General features: G+C 48.1%; 1 protein-coding gene across 1 annotated transcript in view; it reads right to left on the bottom strand.

Annotated features, from left to right (window-relative positions):
* PPARGC1B (PPARG coactivator 1 beta) overlaps positions 1-16,873 on the bottom strand; it is a 95,509-nt gene extending 78,636 nt beyond the window's left edge. The window contains exon 1 of the mRNA XM_074960599.1: positions 16,727-16,873. Coding sequence (XP_074816700.1) covers positions 16,727-16,810 — 84 coding nt within the window. The 5' untranslated portion in view covers positions 16,811-16,873. The remainder of the gene's footprint in view (positions 1-16,726) is intronic.
* Positions 16,874-18,080: the final 1,207 nt, after the last annotated feature.

Here is an 18,080-nt window from a genome sequence, read left to right as displayed (position 1 = left end):
GGATCTCGCACTGCTTGGCAAATGCTAATAGATCAGGCCTCACTGCAGTTCTCTGTGGGTGGGTAGGGGTAAGTGTCATTATTGGAAGTTGAAGCTAGACAAATTCAGACTGGAAATGAGGAAATATAAGGCACACATTTTTAAGTGAGTGTAATTAACCATTGGAACAACTTACCAAGGGTTGTGGTGGATTCTCCATCACTGGCAATTTTTAGATCAGATTGGACGTTTTTCTGAAAGATCTGTTCTAGTTTAAACAGAGATTAATTCAGGGCAGTTCAATGGCTGGTGTTATATAGGAGGTCAGGTTAGATTGTCACAATGGTCCCCTCTGGCATTATAATCTAGTCTATGAATCTGTGCATTATCCTTGTGACATAAATGGGGAAATTGAGGCACGGGGAGGTGAAATGACTTGCCCAAGGCTACACAACAAGTCACGGACAAAGATGGGAGTGGAACCCAAGAGCCCTAATTTCCAGTAGAACCACCAGACAAGGCTGCTTCCCCAGTTACAAATGGCTGATCACTGTAACTGGTGGAGGGTTCTGATCAGCTCCCCACCAACGAGCAGTTCTCCATTACAATATTTCTAGATTACTGGTCTATCATGCACAGGAGCTGCACAGTGAGACTGCAACCCTGCTGGTTACCATGACTACATCACTGCTCCTGCTCGGGATGGAGATGACAGGATCGGCAAGGAAAGTAACTGAAAGGAGCTGGCATTATCCTTCATCCTGAAGGGAAGTGATGGAGCTGACCCAAGGCTGTGCTCAGTTGGCCACATGCTAAGCTAGCTCCACGGAGCTACCCACTGCCATTAGTTACCCTCCACGGGGAACTGCTCAGATGGATAAAACTCTCAGAAAGAGTGAGGATGCCCTGACAGCTCTACTGGCAGGCAACTCCCCTGCGAGTGAGGGACCCCACTGCTCCAGTCTCCCAACCTCAATTACTCTCTAATGAAGGGAGATGCCAAAGTGTAGGCTGCATAAGTGATCCCCCAGCATGCAACACTCCAAACAGCCTTGCTGCACTGCACACTGGGACCTGCAGCACGCATGGACCATACCTCCTTAGTGAGTCTGAGAGTGGCTAACATTTGCTCCAATTTATGCTGACTAGGCACAGCCCACCAACTCCTGGCAAGTTCGCGATGTGGCAAAGTTTGGGCACCACCTAGTGTAAATTAACACACTCACTGGCAGCTCTGCTTCTCTGCTGAACAAGGTGAGCACCATGCCCCTGCTGGGGGAGGTACATCTCTCTGCCCTGCCCCCTGCCCCCTGGGAAGGGCCCCTAAGTATACACAGCACAGTCATGTGGCTCTACTGCTCCACACCCTACCTCCAAGGATTTAAGCCACTTCCAGGGCTTCACATAGTTCTGTGTAAAAACTCCGGCCAGTTTCTCTTCCAACAAGCCACATGTCCCCAGCCCGACTCTCAGGAAAACAATGGCAATGCCCCCATTGACAACACCATGGAGCTAATCAGCCGCTTGGTGCATTGCACTGCTCATCCACCTCATTCCTGCATTTGTGTGATCTCCACTTGAACAATGAGCTCCTCAGGGCAGGGACCATGTCACCCTGTTGTCCCTGCCTAGATAATAACAATGATGATGATATATGAGCAATGAGTCAGTGGGTTTCAGTTCAGTTCCTACTCTCTCTCTGTCTAGTTCCCTGTTCTGCACAATGGTGTCTGAGCACTCAGACAGGAGTTCACTTCATGCCTGGCACTAACTGGCCTTTATGCAGACAGGCTTGGCAGGAAGCCCAAGAACGGGATGGGCCATGGCAGATCTAGAGAAGCCCATCTAGGTTGGGCTGAGGGACATTCATGAGGCACCTACACAGCCCAGGCTGGGCCTCGTCCCTAGATCAATGCAGGCCTTTGGTCTCCAGGGCTGCCCAACCAGCACCTTTTCCACACAAAGGATGCAGAGTACATGGCAGAGTGGAGCAGACGGTCCCTCCATGAGTCCCTGATTTTTGCCATCATCAGCCACTGAAGAGCTCCTTAGGAGGCATTCAGGTTCTCCTGGAAACCTAAGGTCAAGAATCCCAGCAATGCTGTATCCAACTGATATTCAGAGACATGTGTGCCGGAGGACAGGGGAAATCAAATGCACTACATTCTGCTCTCAGCACATGACTCAGGAAATTGGCACAGGCCCCCACAGATCCTGCAAAGTCACCTGAACCCAGCTGAGAGGCAATTTTGAGAGGCCCCTTCTCTCCCATACAACCCTCTCCACTGTTTTCCCAAAACACTGGTAACACTGTGTACTTATGCCTGTTTGTTTGGACGATCACGCAGCCAGTTAGCACCCTTCATTAAGTTCTTTTGCCAGAGCGGTTTACTCGCATGTGCAGTATTCTGCAGTCTTCCCTTTTACTACAGCATTGCAATTAGCCCTGCTGACCTCTGAAATCCTCAGCCTCTCTAAGCAGCCATGCATTAAATCCTGGATTCAAGAGTGGAAATAGACTTCGTAAAAGGCTTATGACCCTATTTATTACATTATACGCATGATGGATCCCAACACTACAGCATAATACCTCATTTAATGCATTGCAGTCGTTGCTTTCTCTGCCTCTGTGCCAAGACAGACAGACAGATGGACAGGTAGGTAGTGGCGAAGACAGCAGAGCCTTGGCAGATGTCTATTACAGTCAGTATCTTGCATTGCTAAAGGAGTGCGCACACAAGCAAAGATGTGGATTGAAACAAAAGGTAACACACTGAACTCTTATATGGCGTATGGCATATCCGCCACACATTATGTACTCTTTAGACCAGGTCACAACACAAGCTGACCATGTGGGGCATCACACTGACTCCAAAACTCATGCTCTGGGTAGGCCTTTCCCTCGGACCGTGGATTCAACAGGCAGGAAGCTCACTGGCACAGCAGGTCTTCGTTCCTGGTCCACTGGGAATGGGTTGGTGCCCGGCGATTGAGCGAAAGCAGCAGAGGCAGCCCTTCCCATGGCAGAGCTCCAGATCGGTATTCACTCTAAGCCTTCAGCCATTCTGTACACACACATGCATGACAGCAGCTGTCAGCACCATTCCTGGGTCCAGCAACATAGGGCTAACTGGCACTGCTGACTCTAAAAACTAAACATGGGACTGTCTAATGTAAATCATTGGCTAATGATAAAAAACGAGTCTGGATACAAACAGCAGAAGCCCAGTGCTCGGGAAGCATGTGCTGTGGGCAATGCCATGTATATACTGCAGCTCCTCAGAGGGTCAGCAAGCCACCCAGCAGCAGAATTCTGGGCGTATTTTTTCCTTTAGTAAGGCGTGCCTTGAAAAGGAAACAATAAGAAATTCACTGAGCATAACAAGTCAAGTAGCTAAGGGACCTTCCACATCCCTGTGGAAAAGATATAGCAGCCACATCCTATGCATGTTCCAGTCAGAGACTGGATCACAAGTCAGATCAGTTAGCACTTCAAACAGCTCAGCTGAGCGACAGAGCCTATGGCAGGAATGCCTGGGTTTGAATATCAGCTCTGGAAAGGAGGGGGCACGTGTGGGTGTCTCTGTCTATACAGTTATAAATAGATGGGTACAGAGACTCATCATGCAGCACACACTGTTCATCATACCCAATGTTCTTAGGACAGCAACACAGATATACACAAATGGAGGATGCCACCACAGGAAGGGTCAAGCCCATATAATCATGATGCCCAGCCCAGTCGTAAATCAGATCAGAGAGATCACAGGTTAAATCAGAGACCACACTACACAACTATGGGGAGTTATCTTTCCACTGACATTTGGTTCACACTTCAAAAGGATTTTACATCTGCATGTTGCTATAGCAGAATCCCCAGATAATATAAGAGAGAAACTGCATATTGCAGTGCAATTTGGGGAGATGACTGTACAACACTGACCTACACATGCAGTCAAATCCTGCGCTCAGGTTCTTTCTTGTTTGTGACTCCCACTGAAGACAACAGGAGCTCTCCATGTGTATCTGAGGGCAGAATTTGGCCCAAGTATGTATCTCAGGAGCTGCATGTGGGGTGCATATAGACTTGTTAACCTGAAATAAGAATGGAGCCTGCAGGCCACCCTAATGGCCCAGCTGGCAGAAAAGACCAGAGTTCAATCTATTTCTTCAGGCTGCGTCCACTTTTACGCTCTCCTTCCAGATGGAGTGACCAAGACTCAAGGAACGGGAGCGACCGATCCCATGTTCCACTGGATGACCGTGTCTCAGATAGGACTGGAACTCCAGATGCTCCCATAGACCTGCCTTTCTGATATGTCTGACAGTGCATTCCAGTTCCTTCCACTGGCCACTCAACTAATTCAGCCAAGTGGTGCAGTAAACCAAGGGCCACAAACAAGATGTTATGAAGCCATCTCTGACGAATAGAAATCACACACGTCAAGACTCTTTCCATCCCACAGTTTTAAAGGGCATACTGCACATTTTTTCATTAAATGAGCTAAATGTATTTTTAATGTGCTCAGTGCCACAAATACCAGGGCAACAAAGGGCATTCGCCTTCACTATTGTTTCCCTTTCCACCCCCAAATGTCACGCCTGCTGGCTCCGCTCTGATGCCCTGGAATTCATCATCCTGAGATGTCACAGCCACCGTTCCCATTAGAGCCCCGCTGAAGCACAGAACTTGCAGAGGTGCAGGGAAGTGAAGTTATTTAATCCTACAGCACAATTTTGCCTTGTGTATTTCTGAATATGATTATTTCATCCCCATTGGCCTATAAAATATTAACAAAACAGTTGGCCAAACTTGCACTCTTGCCTCAAATTATATTTAGATATTTGAAAAATAAATCCACAATTCCCCTTTAAGGCAGCTTTTTATCTGCTGCCCCCATTTAGGATGCTGGATGTTGCTGGTAATAGCAATGAGAATAATCCCGAAGCATGGAAATAACACAGGACCCGATTTTTCAAAATTGCCCAGCTCCCCTTTACACAGCTCAACAAACTGCCCAGAAATTACAGACCAGTGAGCTTAACTTCAGTACCCGGAAAGATAATGGAGCAAATAATTAAGCAATCAATTTGCAAACACCTAGAAGCTAATAAGCTGATAAGTAACAGCCAGCATGGATTTGTCAAGAACAAATCGTGTCAAACCAACCTAACAGCTTTCTTTGACAGAGTAACAAGCCTTTTAGATGGGGGGAAAGCGGTAGATGTGGTATATCTTGACTTTAATAAGGCTTCTGATACTGTCTTGCATGATCTGCTCATAAACAAACCAGGGAAATACAACTTAAATAGAGCTACTATAAGGTAGGTGCATAACTAGTTGGGAAATGGTTCCCAGAGCATAGTTATGAGTGGTTCACAGTCATGCTGGAAGGACATAATGAGTGGGGTCCCGCAGGGATCAGTTCTGGGTCTGGTTCTGTTCAATATCTTCATCAGTGATTTAGATAATGGCATAGAGAGTGCACTCATAAAGTTTGCAGACGATACCAAGCTGGGATTGCAAGGGGTTGCAAGTGTTTTGGAGGGTAGGATTATAATTCAAAATGATCTGGACAAACTGGAGAAATGGTCTGAAGTTAACAGGATGAAATTCAATACGGACAAATGCAAAGTACTCCACTTAGGAAGGAACAATCAGTTGCACTCATACAAAATGGATTAGGAAAGAGTACTGCAGAAAGGGATCTGGGGGTCATAGTAGATCACAAGCTAAATATGAGTCAACAGTAACACTGTTGCAAAAAAAGCACGCATCATTCTGGGATATATTAGTAGGAGTGTTGTAAGCAAGACACGAGAAGGCGTTCTTCTGCGCTACTCCGCACTGATTAGGCCTCAACTGGAGTATTCGCAAAAAGAAAAGGAGTACTTGCGGCACCTTAGAGACTAACCAATTTATTTGAGCATAAGCAATCGTGAGCTGTATCTCATGAAAGCTTATGCTCAAATAAATTGGTTAGTTTCTAAGGTGCTACAAGTACTCCTTTTCTTTTTGCGAATACAGACTAACACGGCTGCTACTCTGAAACTGGAGTATTGTGTCCAGCTCTGGTGCCACATTTCAGGAAAGATGTGGATAAATTGGAGAAAGTCCAGAGAAGAGCAACAAGAATGATTAAAGGTCTAGAAAACATGACCTATGAGGAAAGATTGAAAAAATTGGATTTGTTTAGTCTGGAGAAGAGAAGACTGAGAGGGGACAGGATAACAGTTTTCAAGTATGTAAAATGTGTTACAAGGAGGTACGAGAAAAATTATTCTCCTTAACCTCTGAGGATAGGACAAGAAACAATGGGCTTAAATTGCAGCAAGGGTGGCTTAGGTTGGGCATTAGGAAAAACTTCTTAACTGTCAGGGTGGTTAAGCACTGGAATAAATTGCCTAGAGAGGTTGTGGAATCCCCATCATTGGAGATTTTTTTAAGAGCAGGTTAGACAAACATCTGTCAGTGATGTTCTTGATAATACTTAGTCCTGCCTTGAGTGCAGAGGACTGGACTAGATGACTTCTCAATGTCCCTTCCAGTCCTGGGATTCTATGATTTTGTGTTTCTATTATTTTCAAAAGAGCTCAGTACTCCAATTCTGGATGCTGAGTACCTCTGAACATCTTCCCACCTTATTTAGGTACCAATGGGGAAAATGGGCTCTTTTGAACATATGGCCAACAGTATCCTCCAAAAAAGTAAATACATGCATATATTAGCTGAGGGTGATGTTGATCATTTCTTAATTAACATTATGTATTTAACACCCACTGTGTGCTAGGTGCCTTACAAACAAATAGGGAACTAAGGTCTCTGGGCAGGGGAGCTTACAGTCAAATTGGTGGGACAGTGTAGGGAGTTTTCACCGGTACTGTCTGTATGATACCTGCTCTGGTCGATAAAGACGTGCCTTCAGTCAACAGGTCTATCAATGCAGCACCTTTCCCCAGCACTAAATTCACACACACACCCCATGAGAAACAAAGCAAAGCTTTCTTAATTAACAAAAACAAAGCTCTTTAAACAAGGAGAACCCAGCCTGTTAGTATCCAGCCTGTTCAATTCCCAAGAATTCAGGGAACATGGAGAACAGACTGGAACATAGTTCACCAAAGCCTCACTGGATGCCAGGTGAAGAGCATTCATGAAGCAGGAAAGGGCTCTGTCAGCTGGTAGAGCACAAGTCACTACGCAATCCCTCTCCCCTGCTGTGGATGTGGCCTGAGAGTCCCCTGAGGAAGTGGTGATGGAAACCCGGATGGCTATGCAGGGCTCAGAGACCGAAATGATTAACCAGGGCTAAAGATGTTGCTCTCAGTAGTGGGTTTCCTCGTTGAAGGGTAACAGCATTGCCTTAAGGAAATGGCACATTTTCCATTGCTTTGCCAATGCATGTACTTAGGACAATCAAACTGTCCAAATTAGGGTTGCACTGTCAACTTGCCCAAAGCCAAAGAACCACATCTCCTCTGCATAACATGGAGCAAATTGCAGTGCTGTCTTCAATAAAGAGGCAGCCTACTGAGTCTACAGGGTCCACCTTGAAATGCTCTTTCTTAATCCTAGCAGAAGCGCTATCTTCCCAAGGAGATGTAAAACCAAGGCTCCCTCAGCATTTGCCTTCAGTGGGCGTCATGGGAGCTGGATACTGTATAGCCTGATTATTACTGTTACCTTATTGTATACGTGGCTAGATGAAATAGTAATCACTGTTTGCTTGAAACCAATCCAGCTGGTCCAGTAATGGACAATTATACTGCCCTGGATATTCTCTCCTGTGCATGCAAAAAGCGCAGTCACTATGGCATCCTGCCTCTGCAACACCTATTGCAACATTTCAGTGCTACGTTTTCACTTTCATAATGCAAACATGACAAGTAATTTCTACCACCAAGCACTCAACTAGGTTAAAAAACCGCCCAGATGCAACGACAGCAAGCAACACTTCCTCTTCCCAACAGCAGCTCATGGAGGGTCTGATCCTGAGCTCACTTAACCCGTGTAGCTCCACTGACTTTAGTGGAGTTACGCCTCATTTACACCGGAAGAAATGAAAGCAGAAACAGGCCCAGACTCAGGGCAGCAGGAGGCTATGCTCAGACAACTTGCAAACTTGCAAACACCACCATACAGGGATTGAAAAGAAACCTGATTTGATGGTGATAGGCTTCCTGGTGTGTGCATGTATCTCAGCAATGGTGTTCCTCTGCACACTGCTCTGACCACACCAGCTTGATACACACAGGGACCTTCGATCCTGTGGCTTGGCAAGGGTATTCTGGTCCCCTGGAGAGTCCTGTCAGTTTCAGGATTTCCTTGCCCTTGAACTGCAGGGAAACTAGGGCTCCTCAGGGGAGGTGAAGGTGGCTCTTAGCCTGGTGAATGCATGGCCACCCTGCCTGGGATTAATAGGTTACTTGCAGCTCTTTCTGAATAACAAATTTGGAAGCTGCAGCAGCAATGAACTCCACAAACTGAAACAAGAACTGAGCTGCCTGACCAGCAAAGGCTTTCTCACCAGAAAGGGGCTTTTTCTTCCAGCAGGCTCAGTACTGCTGCTGGGAGCAAGTTCACAGCTTAGGAGCACGACAGAGAGAGAATTTAGCAAGTCCGTCTAATCAAAATATAATTCCCCACAATGATTTTATTGCAAGAGCTGGAGGCACTGCTTTCATCCTAAGCTGCCTTTTATTGCTCCCCTCAGCAGCAAAGGAAAACAGCTGTGTAAAGAATATGTCGTTGGGTCCCAGGAGGAACACAGGGGAAGCGTCACATCAGTGTTCCCAATGCCCCAGAGTCTCTCCCACTTACATTGTGATGGGAGATGAGCAGCCACAGCCATCTGGGACTCCTCTACCTCTCTGCTGCTCCACACAACAATAGCAAGGGGCCTCTTGTTCCAGTGTGAAGGGAAATATGCATCATGTTCAACCACTCTAGCTTCCCTTCCCAAGGCTGGGAAAGATTCTGGCTCTGACTGCCTGGGAGGGGAATCTGGAGACACAGAAAGGGATTCAAAGAGCTGCTAGAGATGCACCAGCAGTCCCTGTCTCTCACTGCTCCTTCATTCGCTCCATACCTCAGACGTGGACTTGCAACCCCCCCCCCCACACACACACACACACACACACACAAAGCAGTGATCTGCCACTTGGGTTATAACACTGAACATTTTGAAAGTGGAAAGCACAAAAGAAGTGTTAGCGGCAAACTTCTGCCCCATCTTGGGACAAGGGGGAAAGAACAGGGAGAGGATAAATGAAGCACTGCCAAGCCGCACCCTAGCACTTCCACCCAGTAAATGCTAACCAAGTGCTAGCCACAGTGGAAGGTGACGGTCCACCCAGCACACCTGGCCCCGGGGGCTACGACCAAGTTCATGCTCCCACAGCTGCTTGCATACATGCTGGTATTCCAAAGCAAGCACGGGGGAGTGTGGGGGAAGCCCTGACCCTGTTCAGCTTCTACAGAAACTAAGGTCCGCAGAAATGTTTGCAGGGTTTGATTTCCCTTTTTCAACTCTAAGGTAAATAAGCTGTTGTTTTTAAATCATTGTAACCTGGTGCATGCGAGCCCCAAAGTGAAAGGCCAAGGAGCAAGAGCGGAGCCGACAAGACCATAAGCACTTGCAGGACAAGGCGATATAGACATAGCGGTGGGCGTGCGTGCATAAAATACCTGCCACATCCTGGATGCTACCGCAACACAAACAATAAACAAAAAGAAAAGGAGGACTTGTGGCACCTTAGAGACTAACCAATTTATCTGAGCATGAGCTTTCGTGAGCCACAGCTCACTTCATCCAAAATAAACAAACAGTCATTTGTGTCTTTTCGTAGTCCAGGCTGAGAGAAATGTGAACAAGCAAACCAGCCGGCCAGTACATAGTGACAAACTCAGGAAATGTCTGGCATCACATCCACAGCTGGTGCTAATGGGCACGGCTTCAATGAAACTAGGCCACTTTACACCCGTTGATGATTTGGCCCATTAACTTTAGCCTGTTAGCGGTCTTTATCACTACAACTTCAACGATTTTTTTAAAATCTCTCTCCCTCTTCTAAGCCTCTACAACCTGGTATTTGTCTAGCATGCAGCCTGGGCTAGGAGATGGGGAATGTCCTTCCTATTCATTTAAACTTGCAAGGAAAAGTGTGGTGACTATAATGCCATTTACGATATGGTTGTTGAGACCACAGAAGCTGGTTCACCAGACCCCATTTTAGGGACCTTCTCCCCAATACATGCAGCACCGCACCATCCAAAATACAACCCTGTGGAACACGCATCACATGTTCCACTGAGTACTCTGTGGCCAAGGAGAAGAGAAATGTGTTGTGTTGTCAAGGCTGTGTGCCATAGACAGCTGTGCTGTTCAAAAAGCCAGCTCCAAGGCTGGCTCCCTGGCAATCTGCAGTTCACAGGGTTTAGAAGCCATCTCTCTCTGTACAAATCACTTTATTCTGCCAAACCATCACGAGAAACATAAGCCTCTACAGTGTTGCCATGGAGCGCAGCTACGCCATGGAAGCGGAAGCTGAAAAGGGGATTCCTCTGACCAAAAGCATTTACCGACAGAGGCCTGTTCTGTGGAGCACATGAAAGGAGTCTGGTGGATTTCTGTAGACAGGCATCCATACCTCATCACGTCTGGCTCCTTGGTTGGCAGTCTCAGAGAGAAGCCAAGAACTGCATGAGCTGTGGTCTCTACCCTAAAGGCAGTCCTTCTAGGGAACACGTGCCCGGCTGCTGTACCTGCTCTGTGGGGAACAGAGGGATTTGGCCTCGCGGGCTGTCAATCTGGCACTAAATTCACAACCTGAAAGTGGCACCGCGGTGAAAATACAAGTTTCACTGCAGTGGCACTTTGCACACAGACACTCCCATCAGAGCTCCTGCACTCTGCCCCCTGCCTTCCAAAGGACCATGGGACTCTGAGTTAGTTTCAGTTCTTTACACTCATTGAAGACTGGTCCAGAGCAGAGGGGAAAGCCAAATGAGCATATATCTTGGTTTACTGAGTGAAGCAAAAACAACACACTCTAGAGGTCCTGCTAAAGATCAGGGTCTTCTGCAATTCCCCCATTTCACCAACACAAGTCATAATGCCCTCATGTCAGAGCCACCCTCCCTCCAGCCAAGGTGGGGTGAATCCTGCCCACTGGTGAGCCCATTAATCCTAGTCTGTGTGTTGCCCAGAAGAAGGTCACTGTTAAGTGTCATGGAATGCTCCTTCCCTGCCTTCTGTCTCTGCTAGCCTGGAACATGAATGCCGAACTGCCACATGACAGAATGCTCTTGGGCCAGTCCCTAATTTAACTGAAGGAAACCAAAGGGCAATGTATGAAACCTCAGTGTCTTCCACTGTGAGAAACACAAAAGATGGATGCCTGCTAGACAGTAGAACAGTCGCATAAAAAGCACAGCAACTCGCTTCCAGCCTAACCCTCCAATTAGCTCAAAATAGCAGGAGTCACTTATTGGGCCAAGGAAAGGGGAATATGTGCATGGCAGAGACTATGCCATACAGTGCTATCATGCAACTCAGCAACACAGCAATGTCAGGTTCGAGGCCCAGCGGTTTAAAGCCAGTCTCTTTAAGGGAAAGAAGAAGAGGTTCTTTTGGAAATCAGCTGGGGAGTTTGGTGGGGGGGGGGGAGGATGTCAGTGCATTTTTACCCCGTCAGGTTGTCAAACCAAACCCTAGAGGAAGTAAAATTTCTTACTATAAAGAGGCTTTTGACACTGGAAAGGTTAATGTGGGCAGGCATGCTGGAACAATTTTTATAGTGGGGGTGCTGATGAGAACCACTGAACTAAACCGTAAATTCTGTATGTAATGGAAACCACCTCAAGCAAGGGGGTGTGGCAGCACCCCCAGCACTCCTAGTTCCCGCACCTATGATGTGGGATAAAAGTTCCCTTTGCTAGAGACAGCAGGTTAAGACCTTAATTATTCACCTGTGGGGTAGATGCCTTTGAATCACAGGATGAAACAAGGAAAGGAATGTGCTGGTTGTCTGTGCTACAACACAGACAAAACCCCAAACCCACACCAGGATGCAATCAGTGCATTCCTACTATGAATACTAAACACAAATTGACAGAAAAGCAAGGCTTGAAAATGGGCTGACCTGTGCATAGGTTCTGAAAAGGGACCAGTCCCACCCGAGCTGCCAGTGGGAATTCTCTGCCTCTGCTCCTAGCAGTTAGTACCTCATCACTGAAAATGACAAATTCAGCAGCAAGCTGTACTCTGGATTTTTCACATTCAGCACTGAGATATAAGCTGTTGCTGCAACTCCAAGCAGTGGCCACCTTCCCAAAATGTCTGTGTTCTGCTTTGGATGTATCAGTCTGCTCTTCGATAAACTCAGATTCAGTAATCATCGCAACACCTCTCTAGACTTGTACATGGCTACTATTCTCAGACCCTTCTTCCCACCTCTTTTCACTGACTCACACTACAAGGGAACATACCCGCATGCAGTCCAACAAAAGGTATGCTTGACACAAGTGCAAAGAAGGGTCATCTTTGGCTTGGCCTAATTACTCCAGGCCTCAAGACAAAAAGTTTTGATGAACAGCTATTGAGCAAGACTGAGAAGAGGAGCACACAAGAAGTAGAACATGGGTTCGAGCTATGAGAAATAGCTGGAGAAGAGCAAACTGCTTAATGATTAACAATAATAATTAAGTTGCTATACTGCTTTTCAACTGAGGACCTCAAAGTGCTTTGGCACCCATTAATGAATTAAGCTGTTAACAAGGTGCAGAGAAGCTAAATAGGGAATAAGGTATTTCAGTTCATGTGATCTTTAAACGTCTCCAAGCAGCAGCCTGTGTTATTTTTTCCGATGCTAATTTTTAAACAAGTCAAAAATGGAAAAGTCAGACTGAGCCTTGTTATTCCAGAGAATCAGAAAAGATTCCATAACCCGACTGGTTTCGTCCACTATGCCTGGTCCCTTCCAACACCTGATACCCTCAACAAATTAGCTGCAATTGTCTTTATCCTTTTAAGATTAAATGAGCAGCACAGAACGCATTAAATTGGCCTATAAATCATACATTTCAGGTCACTTTCAAAATAAGCCCATTGTGGTAAGAAAAGCAAAACATAAAAAGAAAACCCTTTATTCTCTTTGTGTAGCAATGCAGTTATCATGAGAATAATCATTACCTTCCATATGTAAATAGAGGTTAGCATGCACCCTCAGTACAATCCTGAATAATTAAGAGACTGATGCAAATAACCATGTTAAACTTGCACTGCGCCTCTCAGGGATTTTGTCTGTTTAGCTGGGCTGGGCCACTAATCACCTACCGCTTTTGTGCACCTTGCTGTGAATTTCTGCAATACTGCTGCAAAAGAAAGGAAAAGGGGGGATGATGGAGGAGAGCTGGAGTCCTTCAGGATTTCCATGAAGGAAACGGATAATATTCATGATCTCATGGCCTCCTGACATTTTAGCCTCTTTGGATAATCTGATCATGTGCTAGAACACTGGGGACTTTGCAGGAGCAGCTTTCAGGCTTCATTGAGAACTCAGTAAGCCAGTTGTAAGCACAGGCTAGTACAGTAGTAATGGGGAGAGACGTCAGAGGCGAGCCTAGGAACCGCCTCCCTTTTATAGTTATAAGCAAAGCATGTGACCAGAGCCTTCACTGCAGTTTCATCAGAGGTTAAGGTACAAGCACGACACACACTTACAACTTCAATCATTTCTCAAACAAATCACATGCTGGGACTTTAACCCTTCTATACATGTGGGGGAGAGAAGCGAAATGAAATTAACAAAAGCACCTTCCATACATACCCTATAACCAACACAGACTGCATAACACTTCTGAGGAAGCCTGCGCAGTCTGCAAAGATCTATTTGCTGCTGTTCACATTACACACACAACAGATGACAGATTAGCTACAACACTATGTATGTACATAGTGCTACTACTAAACTACTGTGTATGTTATATATGAGAGAGAGATGCAAACTCAGCAAATATTATGTCAAGAAATGTCAGGGAAAAAACACTCTTATTTCATCACAAGCCATTTCACAGTTCCAAACTTTGCAGAAAATATTCACGATATGGTGGTGTTGCAGCAAACATACAAACTCTCAAAAATGTCTGCATCAGGATATAAAAAAGAAGGGGGGAAAGATTCTTATTGGAATAGCATTTTTAGATTGTTTTTGCATTTTAAATTCCTTCAGCTGTCAAAGTGCATGCACAGCATATAATATAATTATTTATTTCAGGTTAAACAAGCAGAAAAGATGCATTTTATTACTGGGTCTCGTACCCAAGACCTTTCACCTGCATAGAGAGAAACCAGACTTTTACAGATTGTAACCTTTCTGAAATACTTTGTTTTTGTAGAATGACATCTATCTATACAATCTCATATTCTCCAGAGGTTCCTCATCACTAATTCCTCTGGTAATAATAAATCCTTCCAACCAGAAAATACAAACTCCGTTTACAAAATGTCCTCCCCCCACTTCTCACCTTTTCTGACCCTTCATCTGTAATCAAACTTGCAGTTAATAATGAAAGTTGCCACACACACATCCCCACTGCCCCATGTCCCATGCCAAACTGGAAATCTCCAGTGCTGGTGTACGCTTCGGGAGGCACAGAGACCACATCAATCTAGCTTGTGGCAAGACCAGCCGAGTTCTGTCTGGCACATGCACCGGGGGCAAATGAGATATACTAAGTCTTCAACTATTATTTGTTATGAATCCAAACAGCAATTCTTCCCCATCTCCTGCAGTCAAAACAAATAAACCAGTGAGAGAAGAAGGGCTGGCATTTATGTGGCAGATCCACAATCAAAGCTGTTTTGTAATCTGTGGTTATGAGACTGAGGGTGTGTTGGGGGGAGGGTTATAAGTAACTATACAAAACTCTTTAGATTTGCAACAGGCTCCGGGCACATAAATCTGGCTGCAAAATGCGTGGTTGTGCTCCAGATCAGTCACAGTTTCAGCTATTGCAATGTTTATTGTTTAGCCCCTTTCCACCACCCCCCAAAATGGAAAAGCATGCAGCCTCTGATATATCTAGCACGCACCCTCTCGTGATCATGCAGAAGCTGCCAAGGAGACTCAAGCTGATTTTAATATCCAGCTCCGTCCAAAAAGGAGCTGATCCAGGTTTTTAAGTCGCTTATTTGCAACAGTAAGACCCCTCTCACTGCATCCCCCAGATCTCAGCCTGCATACATGTAACTGACACACGGCATGACTCATCCACACAGTCCAATTCTTATCTGCCCCCACACCACACAACCCCATTACCACCATATCTCTAGAGGACCGAGCAGGGGCAACCACAACGTTTAATCCATCTACCAAATGCCAGCCCTAGCATTCAGGCCAGGCTGTTTGTTGGGATGGGAGAAGCCAACCCAGGCAACAACCAATTCCCCTCTCACCCCTTCCTCCCCCACTTGTCTGAAGAAGAAGAAAGGAAACACACTTGGGAAGATGGGGGGTGAGCAGGAATCGATACATTAACCCGACAACTTTAAGGAACTCTGCACCCACAGGGGTTCTCAAACTGGGGGTCGTGACCACTCTGGGGGTCGTGAGGTTATTAAGCGGTGGTGGTGGGCGGTCAGCCTCCACCCCAAACCCCGCTTCACCTCCAGCATTTATCATAGTGTCAAATATAAAAAAATGTGTTTTTAATTTATAAGACGTGGGGTTGCACTCAGAGGCTTGCTGTGTGAAAGGGGCCACCAATGCAAAAGTTTGAGAACCACTGTGACTAGACTGTTCCTTCCCAGCATTCCCCCCCACACACACACACACACTATCACTTCCTCCCACACAACCGGATCCCCCCGGCGCTGTCACCCCCTCCCCCAACAATTGCACTTCCTCAGACTGCCCGTCGTCCCCCCCCATCACACACAATAACCCTGCAAAGACGGACTAATTGAGCCCAGGTAGGGCCCTTGTGCCTTGATCGTCCCCTCCCCCCGTGTGTCCAGCCCGGCCGGGCTGCTGTGCATGGGGAAGGTGCCTGGCAGCAGCACCCAGGAGTCCACGTGTGAGTGGTGCTGAAAGTGCTCGGGCGCTGCGAGCTTTCCCCCGAACCAGGGCTCGAGCCTCCTCGGGAGCGCAGCGCAGCAGCCTCCCCGGTGCCAGGTCCCCCACTGCTGCGCGGGGGGCTTTGCACGCGCACCCCCGTCAGTCAGGGCTGCCGGCTGCAGCCTCCCATTCTTCTCCCACTGGGACTGCAGCAGCAGCGTGCAGCCCCCGGATCCCCCTCTGCCTGCCTGGTGCACGGAGGGATCACGAGTCCCTGCACCCCCAACCTCCCCCTCCCTGGCGTAGAGTGGAAGTCAGGGCTTCCTGCACCCGCAGACTTCCCTCGCCCTCTCTGCTGTATGCGAGGAACCAGGACTGCCCCATCCGTGGTACATGGAGAAACCGGTGTTTCTGCACCCCAGACTCCCCGGTCCTCAGTCCATGAGGGGGAGCGGGGCTTCTGCACCCCCGGATTTCCCTGTCTGGTGCATGGAAAGTAGGGCTCCCTGTACCCGGTGCATGGGGGATCCGGGCTCCCTGCACCTCGCGGCTCCCCTGATCCCGGTGCATGGGATGCAGGGCTCCCCGGTGCATGGGGGATCCGGGCTCCCTGCCCGCAGTGCACGGGGTGCAGGGCTCCCTGCTCCGCGGCTCCCCGGTGCCTGGGCCGGGCTCCCTGCCCTGGTACCTGGCTGTCAGTGAGATAGCTGAACACGAAGGAGGAGAGCTCCTCGTCCAGGAGCGCGCTGCAGTCTGGCGCCGGCTCCGCCATCTTCCAGCTCCGGCTCAGGCTCCGGCAGCGGCGGCACCAAGCATGCGGCGAGCCTAAAGCAGCGCGGAGCCGGGAAGCCGGCGGGGCGGAGCCGGGCCGCACCGCGGGGAGGAGCCACGACCCGGCCGGCTGCAGAAGCCGGCACTGGCTGCAGGGCGGGGAGGACCCGGCACTGGCTGCAGGGCGGGGAGGAGGGGATCTTAGCCGGCCCGCCTGTGGGAATGGCCCTCCCCGCCGCCTCAGAGCCCGGGGAGGGGCCGGGTCCTGTGGTTCCTGGCCTGTCCCTGTTCTGTGCGTCCCCAAGGGGGCAGGACCCCCCCCCTCCCCCGGCAAGGCGCAGCCCTCCACAGAGCACCTCCCCCAAGTAGGGGTGCCAATTTTGGTTGGACTTATTCTTGGAGGTTTCATCACGTGATATCATCTTTAATTAAAGATTAATCTTTAATTCCGAGAGACTCCAGGACAATCTTGGAGGGTTGGTAATTGTTCACCCAAGGGACCCTCCCCCCTCGAGATCCCCCCCCAGGGGATAGGACCCCCCGACAGCCTCCCCAAGAGCACCCCCAAAAGGGGCATCCCTTCCTCAAGAGCCTCCCGCAAGGGGCCAGTCCTGCCCCCACCGCAGAGCATCCCCCATTCAGGTACTTAGCCCCACAGCACCTCCCATCGGCTCCTTCCTTAGGAGGAAGAAAAGGAGTACTTGTGGCACCTTAGAGACTAACCAATTTATTTGAGAATAAACTTTCGTGAGCTACAGCTCACTTCATCGGATGCATACTGTGAAGTGAGCTGTTGCCCACGAAAGCTTATGCTCAAATAAATTGGTTAGTCTCTAAGGTGCCACAAGTACTCCTTTTCTTTTTGCAAATACAGACTAACACGGCTGTTACTCTGAAACTTCCTTAGGAGGGGCCCTGCTTCACCTCACTCCCCATTCCCTTGCTGTGACAGCCCTGCAATCCACCAGAGCCAAAGCCAAGCCCTGTGTGGAAGCCAGGCAGCAGAGCATTTCTCATTGCAGGGGGCAGAGCTCTTCCCTCTGGGGCGCAGGATAGCTCCCACTGAGAGAACCCGTGGGGTTCTGGGGTGGAGAACACTCAGAACAGCTCTTCCTGAGCAGCCAGGGCAAGGGGCAAAACACTTCCTATGGGGTGGGAGGAAGGCAGCCCCAAAATCAAACCATCTGGGCACAACACCAGCCTAAATCATGTAATTTCCAACTCCTCCTAGAGCTGCTCTAACGTTGGGGCCTGTGTCACACCTTTGGGCC

This window comes from Natator depressus, chromosome 8 (genome assembly GCF_965152275.1).
Source record: "Natator depressus isolate rNatDep1 chromosome 8, rNatDep2.hap1, whole genome shotgun sequence".
NCBI classification, from domain to species: domain Eukaryota; kingdom Metazoa; phylum Chordata; order Testudines; family Cheloniidae; genus Natator; species Natator depressus.
Note: the sequence above shows the minus strand (reverse complement) of the source record. Positions and strands in the feature narration are given on the sequence as shown.